The sequence below is a fragment of the Fistularia commersonii genome, chromosome 14, assembly GCF_037954325.1.
Source record: "Fistularia commersonii isolate RoL2024-O1a breed Wild chromosome 14, RoL_Fcom_v1.0, whole genome shotgun sequence".
In the NCBI taxonomy this organism is placed as follows: domain Eukaryota; kingdom Metazoa; phylum Chordata; class Actinopteri; order Syngnathiformes; family Fistulariidae; genus Fistularia; species Fistularia commersonii.
The window spans coordinates 13,604,539-13,617,420 of NC_141297.1; the positions used below are offsets into that span (position 1 = coordinate 13,604,539).

Consider the following 12,882-nt stretch of genomic DNA (forward strand, 5'->3'; position numbering starts at 1 on the left):
GTTTTATATATATCCATCTACCATGTCCTGATCGCACTATACCTACTGAAACCTCTCTCCTGACATGTGATAGAGCCGTCTGACTGTCAAAGTAGTGAGAAGAAGGATTGGCTGATCATGCTGTGATTTGTTAACATTGAAACAGACAGAAAACAAGAGAGTGAGACATCTTAATGTGGGGGAGAACAGTGGTGGGACTTGGATTTGGAACACAAAGCTGTGTTAAAATTTTCTGTTTAAAACAAAGAATATAAGGAATTAAAGTTTATCTGGTCTTTTAATGAGACAGACTCAGGCTAAATGACTTATGTGAAGATTAATGTTGGATAAAATGCAATTTTAGCCGAGTTGACGATATAAATAAATAAAGGTAGACATAAAGAATTAATTATTAGATTTGTCAAACATGTGACCAAAATGGAATACAAAAAATTACAACAAAAAAAAAAAAAAACCAACAAAACTAACAAAAACAGAACTTCCCATCATATATGCTTAAAGATTTGTTTATTTGTTTATATTAAAGCCCCTGAAAATGTGTTCAGAGTCTATCTCCATTCATTCCCATTGTTGGGGTTTGACTAATTCCTGCCACTGATCAGAGAGATTTAGAAAACAAGAATGTACTCCTCAAGAATAATGATGGAGAGATCCTCTCTTCTGAAGAACCATATTTTTTCCCTGTCCCCCTCCTCCAAGGTTGTGTCTGTCTGTGTCGACTTGTGATGTATGGCTTCATTTGCAGTGTTTTTCTGTGTGTCCAGCCAAATTCAAGACAGATGAGAGCATAACCATGGGACAGGGAAGGAGAAGAAGTTGAAAGTAAAGGGAAAAAAAAAGAAAATAAGTAAAATAAGAAAAAAAAAAAACTATGATGGGGAAATGCATGTTTTCTTCATGTGCCATGGTTTTGAAAATGCTGCTTCTTACTTTTTTGATCTTTAACAGAGCATGCAGTTTGAGGAGAATAAGTAGAAAAGTCAAATAAAAAATGGGAAACTTCAGAGTCATGTTTCATACCTACTCCACATACTTTGTTGACAGACACAAGTTGGTTGGTATCAGAAAGAGCTCAGGTGTCCTGCGTGTAAGTGTTTTGTGGGAATGGCACTGTAAGATATGGTTGCGACTAAAGACTGCAGTTTTCTGTCACAGATTCAGACACAATTTCACAAGACACTAACATTCATTGATTTGGTTTTAAACAAGTGTCAGCAAATGTTCATCAAAGTAATAGAGTGAGTATGTGAGCAGGGACCCCTGTAGAGTTGTATATTACATCAACATGCTGAGGTTTATGTAGTATGTTAACCTAAATATGCATTTTGGAAACATAATCCTATTTCCATAAATGTGTCAGCATGTGTTTAAGTGTATATGTGTGTGTGTGTGTGTATGTATGTGCGTGTGTTGTGTATGTATCTATTGTGGCTTGTGCACTAAGCCATCAATCAGCCAATTGCAGGTTGATAGCGTCTTAGATTTTGTCTCCCATTTTATACAGATGGCACAATTACAGTCGGGCCTATAGCTAGGATATGTGGGCCCCATATGAGGAATGAAACATCACTTGCAATTACATTTGTGCTTCTTCCTCATCCCTCCTCCTCTGCATTCATAGCTCCAACCACCCTTCTCTTATCTGCCACTAGGCAAATTAAGACCCTCTCTATCATGACCTAAATGAAAGTCTCATTTGTAGCTGTTATTTATTTGTAGTTAAGTTCCATGTCATTTCCTCTCCCTCAGAAAAGTAAGAGGATTTTTCTGGCCACAGATCCAGGCTATTATTGTTTATAGGGCTAAAACTAATGATTTAAATGGACATTTCCTCCCTCTGTGATTTCATTCTGTATATCACCCTCTTGCTGGTGTCCTTATTCTTGTGTCCTTTCCACTCCCCTTCCTCAACTATCCACAGATGAATGTGTTTCCTCTGCAGCAGCAAATAGGCCACAGATGAAAATGCCATAGTTGATATAAATAGGTGGTGGGTACTTACTTTCTGTCACACACACAGAGACCCACGTATGCACACACAGCCACCTCAGTAAGACAAAGAGTCTTTGGCTGAGTAGCTCCTGTTTCCCATCCCATTATCTGTTTTCTAAAACTCAATAATTGAACCGTTCAATTGGAATACATCATCCACCACACTATCACAAACACCCATTGAATAAACTTCTCTCCAATGCAGTTGTGTTTGAGTGTGACATGTTTTTTTTCCCTTCTCAACCGTCTCCTTCTATCAGATAGACTGTATTATTATTAAGGTGGCATTTGTCCAGGCACAAGTAATAACTGCAATTTGCCGCTATTTGGTGTCCTATAAGTGTCCTGGGCATGGTAACAGTAGTATTATAATGGTTATCAGACACAGGTTACTATTATCATGCAATGAATCTGCTGTAAGTTATAGTGTTCAATTGTGCTCCAGAGTGACACAAAGGGAGAGGTACATTGTAATGGTGAAAAGGAAGAAGAATCTGTATCAAGCTGAGATGCATTATTAGTATAGAACCTTTCATGTGATGAAGCTAAAAATATTGAGGGCATATCTTTATTTTTCTGAGCAGCATTCCTTTTTCTTGATATTTGGGGATTTTTTTATACATATATATATATATATCAAAATAAAATAAAAATATTTTCATTCATTCCAAGGAACCTTCTTATATGCAATCTTGACTTGTGCTTATTAAGTCTGATATAAAAACAATATTCTGACTCAACTACTTTAAAGTGACTGTTGGTTAAGACTTCACATTTCAAATGCAAATTCACCAAAAAGCTTCATAACTCACAGCAATCACACAAATACTAAAAAATGTAAAATATACACATGCTTCAGTAAGCAAAAAGTTTTTGCAATAACAAATCCCAAAAATTCAACTGTGTTTATTAATATGACATTATTTAATAATGGGGTACATGCATCAGCTGATTGGGAATGGTGAGCAAGGTGTATGTTTAGACACAATTTCATACTGGCACCCTGACAAACTAATCGAACTGCCTCATGGTACAACAAATTGAGTACAAAATGCTTTATTGAACCTAAGCTTGGGATGCAGATCCTGGCACAGCTCTGTGCAGGAGGGTGTCAGAGATTGCTGTGGGAGTCTTGAGTCATCATGATGGATGGAGGAGTGAAAATGATGAGTTTTCCAACAAACAAAGGCGTGATGTTCTATCCAAAATGAGTGTGCTGATATGATAAAAGATATTCAATGTAAAAAGGAGTATGGAGCTTTTTTTTGAAGGAATAGGAACAAAAAAAAATACATATTTGCATATGATTAATTATGAAGCCCAAGACATGTAGAAAAGTGATGTACTATGTGTAGGATGAGAAGTAAGAAAGGTTTAAGGAGGTTGGTTTTTGTCTTTGAAGGACAGAAAATGTGTCTAAAGCATTGACTATGTAGTGAATAAAAGACTTGAGACTGAGTAAAGTGTATATGAATATCTTGTAACTATGCGTTTGTTCAAATGGCCACTTTCAGTATTTGCAAAATAAAGTCTTAGAGTTTTTAAGTTAACTGCTGAACAGGGCCATGTTTCATTTGATTTGACTTTAACTCAACAACCAGCAGTTTCTGATCCCAATCACTAGTATTATCTTTGCAGGAGTAGGGAATGGTTTAGGCTGTTAGGTAGTCAAGCTGCCAATCTGTCTGCTGTCTGGTTTTCTCCATTTCCACAAAGACCTGGTTTGCAATGCCTCAAAGGGTGGCTTTAGACCTAAAGTAAGGCCCAGAAATATTTGGACAGTGACACAAGTTTTGTTATTTTAGCTGTTTATGAAAACATATTCAGGATACAGTTATATAATCAAAATGGGCTTAAATTGCAGACTCTTAGCTCTAATTTAAGAGTATTCTCATCCAAATTGGAGTAAGGGGTTTAGGAATTACAGCTTTTTAAAACATAGCCGCCTCTATTTCAAGGGACCAAAAGTAATTGAACAACTGACTCAGAAGGCTGCAAAAAATAAAAACTAGGCTGCATGAGCTCTTCCCTCAGTAACCTGTCATCAATTAAGCGGTTAAAAAATCTGGAGTTGATTCCAGGTGTGGCGTTTGCATTTGGAAGCTGTTGCTGTGAACACACAACATGCGGTCAAAGGAGCTCTCAATGGAGGTGAAACAGACCATCCTGAGGCTGGAAAAAAGAAGAAATCAATCAGAGAGATAGCAGAAATGATAGAATTGGCCAAAGCAAAAGTTTGGTACATTCTTAAGGAAAAAAATAAGAAAATGGGGAAGAAAAACCCCTTCACAACATCCACTCAAGTGAAGAACACTCTCCAGGAAGTAGGTGTATCAGTATCTAAGTCTACCATAAAGAGAAGACTTAATGAGACTAAATACAAAGGATTCACCACATGATGCAAACCATTAATCAGCCTCAAAAATAGAAAGGCCAGAATTGACTGCCAAAAATCACTTGAAGAAGCCAATCCAGTTCTGGAACAGCGTTCTTAGGACAGATGAGATTAAGATCAACCTGTGCCAGAATGATGGGAAAAAGAAATTTTGAGAAGAATTGGATCAGCTCATGATCCAAAGCACACCACATCTTCTGTAAAACATAGTAGCGGCAGTGTGACAGCATGGGCATGCAAGGCTTCCAATGGCACTGGGTCACTTGTGTGTATTGATGATGTGACAAAAGACAGAAGCCAAAGGAATTCTGAAGTGTATAGGGATATACTTTATGCTCAGATTCAGCCAAATGCAACAAGGTTGATTGGACGACGCTTGAGAGTGCAGATGGACAATTATCCAAAACATACTGAAAAGCAACCCAGGAGTTTTTTAAAGAAAAGAAGTGGAATATTCTGCAATGGACGAGTCAATTACCAGATCTCAACCCGATTGAGCATGCATTTCACTCACTCAAGACAAAACTTAAGGCAGAAAGACCCACAAACAATTGAAGACAGCTGCAGTAAAGGCCTGGCAAAATAGCACAAAGGAGGAAACCCAGCGTTTGTTGATGCCCGTGGGTTCCAGACTACAAGCACCGATTACCTGGAAAGGATTCTCAACGAAATATTAAAAAGTAAAAATATACTTAGGCTGATGTTTATTTCTCCAATTACTTTTGAGCCCCTAAAATGAGGAGCGTTCGTATAAAAATAGCTACAATTCTTACATGTTTAATTATATATTTTTGTTCAACCCCTTGAATTAAACCTTAAAGTCTGCCCTTCAATTTTGTTGTAGTTGTTTCATTCTCAAATCCAATGTGGTGGCATGCAGAGACCAATCATGATGATTGTCTCGCTGTCCATATATTTCTGGGCCTAACTGCATATCAAAGGGGGCTGGGACTATCAACATTTTTAGTCCTGTATGAACCAAAATAATAAATGTGAAAGGTAAATGTTATCTGGGTCAATATGAACATAGGCTATTGTATAATGTTTTATCCAAAATGTTTGTTATTGGGATTAGACCTTCAGATCAACTGTTAGAAATATGAGCAATCTGAGAGAGAGGGAGATTGCCTGAGGCAGTTACCTGTCCTGATGTCCATGTGTCACTGGCAAATCAAATCCAGCAGGTTGAGATAAAACACATGGATGCCAATTAACTTGTAGTTTAAGAGAGAACTGAGAAAAGAGTATGTCTGTGTGTGCACGGGTATGTGTGTGCATGCACGTTTACAATCAGACTGAAGCATGTACCTGTACTTTTAAAGGATAATACATCAACTTGAGATTATCTTACAAGACGGGTGATATTCAAGGTAAGTCATTCTTCCTGATAATTATTCACACAGAAGGGAGAAACACAAAGATTGCAGAAAATGCAGGCAGCAGCAGAAATCATTTTATGATATCTGAAAAGACCACAATCTTTGGAAAAAGACTTCTAAAATGATGATTCCTATGAGTTTCACTGTCTCCCCTGATGTTCAGATACTTCTTTGGTTATGGTGCAAAAGGCAGGTAAATTTGGACAGCTTTGTTTGATGTCCGTGTTAATACCCCCGTTCCCACATTTCCCTACAGTAATTATTGAAGTTTCATCTTATCTTAGACATGCAGACACACAGATGGCAGCCAGTAGAGATTTAGCAGACAAAAGGCGTAATCCTCGATGTTTATCTCAGTGGTTTTAAGTACAATGGCATATTCTTTGCATGGAACTCACAGACATTGAGCAAACACAGTCCTCGTATGTATGAGTGAGGACCCATGTGAGAGCAGTTTTGACTTAAATAGAGAGTGATAAAAAATGTGCTTCAAGGTCAAGCATTTCCCGTACACTTATTTGATCATTCTAACTCACAGACTCAATAGGCAATTTTGAATGCTTGCATTTCTGGAGAGGAAATATGCTGGAGGTTCATACAAAGCATATAGAGAACATGTGTTTTTGTTTATACCTTTTCCTTTTCCCTCCAGGGGTTGCAACAGCAAATCAAACTCCTCCATCTAACCCTACTCTCTGTATCCACCTCTCTAACACCAACTTACATCATGCCCTCTTTCACTATAGCCATAAATCTTATCTTTGGTCTTCCCCTAGACTAACTGTCTGGAAGTTCCAACCCCAACATTCTTCTACAAATATATTCACTATCCCTCCTCTGTACACAATCAAACCATCTCAGCCTGGCCTCTCTGACCTTAACTCCAAAACATCTAACATGTCGTGCCCCTCTGATAAAATCATTCCTGATCCTAGCCATCCTTGTCACTCCCAAAGAGAACCTCGGCATATTCATCTCTGCTACCTGTGGCTCTGCTTCCTGCCTTTTCGTCAATGCAGTTATCTCCAAACCAGACAGCAACCCTGACCTCATAACTGTCTTGAACATCTTTTGTTTCATTCTGGCTGATATTCCTTTATCACATATCACCCCTGAAACTTTTCTTCACCCATTCAAACCTGCTTGAAGTCGTTCCCTCACCTCCTTTTCACAGTCTCCATTGCTCTGGACTGTTGACCCTAAGTAGTTAAAATTCTACACCTTCTTTATCTCCATATCCTGTAGCCTCACCGTTCCACTTGAGTCCCTGTCATTCACACACATATATTCAGTCTTGCTATGACTAACCTTCATTCCTCTCCTCTCCAGCGCATACCTCCACCTCTCTAGATTTTCTGTAACCTGTTCCCTGCTCTCACTACAGATCACAATATCATCTGCAAACATGGTCCATGGAGATTCCTGTCTAACCTCATCTGTCAGCCTTTCCATCATCAATGTAAACAAGAAGTGGTTGAGCTGATCCCTGATGTAGTCATTAACCTCAGCTCAGGCAACATCAACTTCAAGAACTTTTAGTACCAATTATATGCATTCAATGTGATGCATGAATATTATGCGTACTTGTGTCAAATCGGTAGACTGGTTAAAACATTGTGCATTTTTTCTCACATTTATTTGTGTGTAGAAATGTGATAGCCTCTCTGAACACATCCACATCGAGTTCATACCAACACAACTACCAGCTAAACAGATACAGTGGCTTGGTGTGCCCTAATGATTACATTTATGAGCTTACAGCATTCCATTTTTATTGTTTATATCCTAGTTTCATGAACATTGTATTTAAAAGAGAGAAGAAAATGGTCACAGTGTGTTCTCACACAAAGCAAAGAAAAAAATATATTAAAAAATTAATTTCTTGGCTGTCCTTCCTACAACACTGCTTTAGATAGAAGACATTCTTTATCTTAATTAAATGGAGGCCATAGGTTTTATTCTATGATTCATTTGAATGGAGCACTTCCAAATTTCAAATAGCTGGATCTAGTCATAACTCACCACCATAAAGTAGTGGCTCAGAATTTTTAACTCAAAGGCTCTGAGAAACAAAAGTCAGAACATTATTTGTTTCTGGCTATCTGTATGCTTTTCATTTTATTCATTTTAATTGGTATCTGGGTTGGGAATTGTAATTGAAACTGGTTATATTAATCTGGGCTGTATGCTTCTTAAGCAATTTTAACATAACCAGATTATCTGTAGAAAAGGGAAAATGTATCTAGAATTGCACAGCTGAAGATATACCAAATTCTCTTAGGTCAATTGTGCAAAGCTCAAGTTAATGCCAAAATTTTAATGATATAACCTAAGATAAATTATCATTAGAAAAGACAGAATATTATCCTCCTGATGGAAGGGATTGCAAATATAACATATGTTATTATTTGGAGGACATTGTCTTTTTAATGTATTGGAGTTCATGAAATGTTTTCAAATATCTATCTATCTATCTATCTATCTATCTATCTATCTATCTATCTATCTATCTATCTATCTTGGAATATGTAATTGTATGTCTTTATGGATCAGCATGAGCAAAATTTATGTAGATGGACATGTTTTAAAGATAAGGAGCACACAGGGCCTTGTCTCTTTTTGCCTCCATTTCCAGCTTTGAGGGTTGGTGATTTCTGAGTTACCATTGAAGGATGAGTTAAGAGCTCGCCTCCTATTTGGTATTAGAATGTACAATTTCTTATGTATTTAAGAGCTGGAGACAGGACAGAGTATCAAAGTAAAATGTTTGTCAGACTTTGTCATGTGTTAACATGTTGTTTCCAACACGTCCCCCTCATAGCTTTCAATGCATGCAGTGATATGGAGTTATAAGCAGGACCCCCAGAGCTGTTTATGTCTGATAGTCACAGTGGGTTTGTTCCCTTAATCTCATGTTCCAGACTCAAGACACCTTCGGTACATCCTGTTTACACCAGCCATATATAGTGGGAGTTGGAGGAGTTTTTTTTTTGGGCAACATTAACCAGGTGTTTGTCCTTGTGTGTGTGTTGTCAGGTCACTCGTGTACCGGTTGAAAACTGTGAACAGTATGACTCCTGCGGAGCCTGCTTGGGATCAGGAGATCCACACTGTGGGTGGTGTGTGCTGCATAATGTGTAAGTATATTACTTAATTTTCTGCAAAACAGTTTGTATGCGAGTTTTCTCTCTACTATTTACTCTCTCTCTCTCTCTCGCTCTCTCTATCTATCTATCTCTATATATATAATTGCAGAGATGGGCAGCTTTGTCCATTGGATTTGAGAAACTGCAAGATTTTTTTAAGTTTTAAATTTAAATTTTGGTGAAATATTGCTGCCCTTGTAAATTTTAACTTTTATTCAAGCTACATTGCCTGAGTTACAAAGAGGAAGACTCAAAATTTGAATGGTTTATAAGAGGTTATGTTTGACAATTTTCCCTATTTTGCCTCTTGTTATGGGAAATAACTGACAATTAGGTGCCCCGAACACATAATGTGCAACCAAATTACAGACATTGATTCGGGTCTGAGAAAAAAAAGTATATAATCTTGCAACAATGTTTGACCTTCTTTTGATAGTATCTGTAAAGGATGTGTGTTGGTCAAGTCCTCTTTGGATGAGGGAAAGAAAAAAAAAAACATCAAATTTTCTTTCCCACAGCTGAATGGATTACTGTATTTTTTAACCTTAGTGAAATATTTCTTAAGATGAAATTCTGCTCTCCAAACGCACCGCGTTGCTTTGGTGCTTGCATCCCTGTGACTATTTGTATTAACCTTACAACCTTACATTAGAGTTCTGTAGGTGTGTAAAAATATTGTCATAACATCAGTGTCATCAGTCAATATAATAACACTGCACAAAACTCAGCAAATTTGATTTGCAAGTCATTCAGTGGTTGACTAACTTAACGTGAAGCCTTTCAGTTTTGCACTTCAACTGCATCAATATTAAGAATACATTTAAGGCCTCTGTCAGTGTCCATGGATCATTACTTCTGAGGATTATTGTCAAAATTGATTTTAGTCAGTTGTATGTTTTCCAGTTTTCTTTCCTCACTTGGGAGCACCAACCACCATGTAGAATGATGCCATTCGACTGAAGAAATGTATCCTTGGGGGACAGGATATATCAGGGTAGGGGGTGATAAAGTGAGGCTCTAAAGCCCGTGGTGCTCACTTAAATTGTTGAGACTGGATGGTGGTTGTCACCAGGTCGTCAGGCATCTGACGAATTCGCCAGTGAAGCTGAAGCATGAATGAAACAGCTGGTGCAAATCGGATGAGTAAACCATGATTGCGTCTGAACTAATGCCTCGCTCTACATGTTTATTTACCTATTTATTTCATTTTATTTTTATATTTTTAATCATCACACTAAACTGATGTTAAACAGCCATGTAAGTATTAATCAGTGTTTTGCTGAACAGGAAGGGAACTTTTTTTTTTTTGTTTTCTACAATGTTCGTAACAGAACGGTGTTTAGGTAGCACAATGGTTATGTGTGTGCAGTAATGCCAGATATCCATCAGCACTTAGCAATGTCAACAATCTATTGTAAAAATCTATCCATGAAACCTCCAAAAATAGATTACCAATTTTTAAGTCTCTTCAGACAAAGACAGGTGACAGAGTATGAAGTTTTAAAGTCTGAAAGAAAAAAATATATTTCCGTGTATGTTCTCCTTCAGGTCATGGTCAATCATTGCACCTGGATTTAGATTTCCTCCTTGTAGTCTTTTTACCTCTCATCTGAGAGGTTTCTTCAATTATTCAAAACAATAGTCAATAAAAAACTAAACAATTGTAAATGTAAAGATACACATTTCATTTAAAGGAATCTTGGATATTAACTTAAACAAACCAGGAAAGAAGTTCAAAGTTCAAAGTTTCAAGATTAGCAATGAATTGTCTATAAAAATAGATTAAATTATCTATCCATCCATTTTATACTGCTTATCTGAGATTGGGTCGCGGGGACATCATCCGAAGCAAAGAGGCCCGGACTTCCCTCGCCGCCACTTAGTCCAGCTCTCCCGGGAGGATCCTAAGACGTTCCCAGGCCAGCCTATAGACATGGTTGCTCCAGCGTGTCCTGGGTCTTCCCTAGGGCCTCCTCCCAGTTGGACATGCCCCGAATACCTCACCAGGGAGGTATTCAGGTGGCATCCTAACCAGATGCCCAAGCCACCTCAGCTAAGGGGAGGGATCCTCCCTTGTAGTTGGAGCACACTCTCAGAACCCCTTTTTCATCATCACCCCATTCTGCCAATCCAGCACACTGCCCCCGCCTTCCAAGTGATGCTGCAGAGGCATCGGTAACTTCAGTTGCAGAAATAGGAGAGTCCACCCTAAAAGCCCCAACTCTGCTTCCTCGTTGGAAGGTGTCATTGGGATCAGGGAGACCCTGAAAGTATTCCTTCCATTGATCCACTATGTTCTGGTGTTGAGGTCAACAGCCCACGATCTCCAATGTACACAGTGTTGATGGTTTACTGCTTCCCACTCCTGACTCGCTGGATGGTGGACCAGAATCTCCTTGGCACCTTCCAAAAGTTATTCTGCATCGCCTCACCAAATTCCTCCCATGCCCGAGTATTTGCTTCGGCAACCATCACAGCTGCGTGCCACTCAGCTGCCTCGAGAGCTCCACGGTCCAGATAAGCACTCTAGGACTCCTTTTTCAGCTTCACACCATCCCTCACTGCTCAGTTCCACCAACAGGTTCAGGGGTGAACACTTTGACAGGCACCGACCACCTTGTGGCCACAGCTCCAGTCTGCCACCCCAACAATGGAGGCACGGAGAATGGCTCACTCAGGCTCGGACTCAATGTCCCTTGCCTCCCAATGGACAAAGCTCTGCTGGAGGTAGAGGTTAAAATTCTTTCCAACAGAGGACTCTGTCAGACGTTCCCAACAGACTCTCACAATGTGTTTGGGTCTGCCAGGTCTAAACAGCGTCCTCCCCTCTATTGGAACCAGCTCACCACCAGGGGGTAATCAGACAGCTCTGCCCCTGTCTTCACCCGAGTCTCTAGAACATGTGAACTGAAGTGTCTCAGTGACACAGTCTCAAAGTTGATCATTGAACTGTGGCCTCAAGTGTGTTGGTGCCTGGTGCACATTTGCACACCTTACGTTTGGACATAGTCTTCATTAAAGCACAAATGAGCACAGAAGACCAGTAATAGAACACCGCTTGGATTCACTTCGGGCAGACCGTTCTTCCAAATCATGCCTTTCCATGTCTGTCACTGCCCACCTGAGTGTTGAAACCCTTCAGTAATATGAGCAAGTCCCCGATAAGAGTGATATCTAGCAGCACCACCAGGGACCCAAAAAAAGGGGGGTAGTCTGAACTGCTGCATAGTCACAAACAACAGCCCACACTGAAGGCAGAAGGAGGGTACTCTCTCTTCCACTAGGTTAAACCCTAACATTCAGGCACGGAGAAGGGGGCGGGCAATCAATATCCACAGACCTGCCTGGCGCCACTCGCTGGGGGCAACTCCAGAGTGGAAAAGACAGCAACCCCTCTCGAGAGGCCCAGAGCCTGAGCTGTGAGTCAACGTTAGTGTTACTACATATAGCTGGAACCTCTCAGCCTCCTGCACTACCTCAGGCTCCTTCCCTGCCCGAGATGTGGCAATCTATGTTCCTAGAGTCAACTTCTGCAACACTGGATTGGACCGTTAAGGTCCTCCGCTCTGGCCACCACCCAACTCACATTGCTCCCAATCCCCATGGCACCTACAATTGGCGGTGAGCCCAAGGGCAATTGGGCTCAAATGATAAAACTAATTATTATTATTTGGAACATGTTGTATGTAGTATTGGTAGTATTAGTATTCATATTTATAAATACTAAAAATAAATAAGAGAGGAATTATTAGCTAAATGAGAATAGTGAAAAGGTGTATTTCAGCCTAGCTAGATTTAAGTCTAACATTTCTGAATGTGCCCAGAAGCAAATTGGCCTGAGGCTTTTCAAAAATTACTTTCAATATATCACTAATCCCATAATGTTTTCCCTCCAAAACATCCTGGGGTATTAACTTGGGATGGAATGAGGACATTTCCTTGACAAGTTAGGAGCAGTCATGCATGACAT

The 12,882-nt window shown here is 39.4% G+C and overlaps 1 protein-coding gene across 5 annotated transcripts in view; it reads left to right on the forward strand.

Annotated features, from left to right (window-relative positions):
• LOC147227339 (plexin-A1-like) overlaps positions 1-12,882 on the forward strand; it is a 299,109-nt gene that overhangs the window by 149,896 nt on the left and 136,331 nt on the right. For all 5 annotated transcript variants that reach the window (XM_086158939.1, XM_086158942.1, XM_086158943.1 and 2 more), the window contains exon 5: positions 8,803-8,903. In XM_086158939.1, coding sequence (XP_086015065.1) covers positions 8,803-8,903 — 101 coding nt within the window. The remainder of the gene's footprint in view (positions 1-8,802; positions 8,904-12,882) is intronic.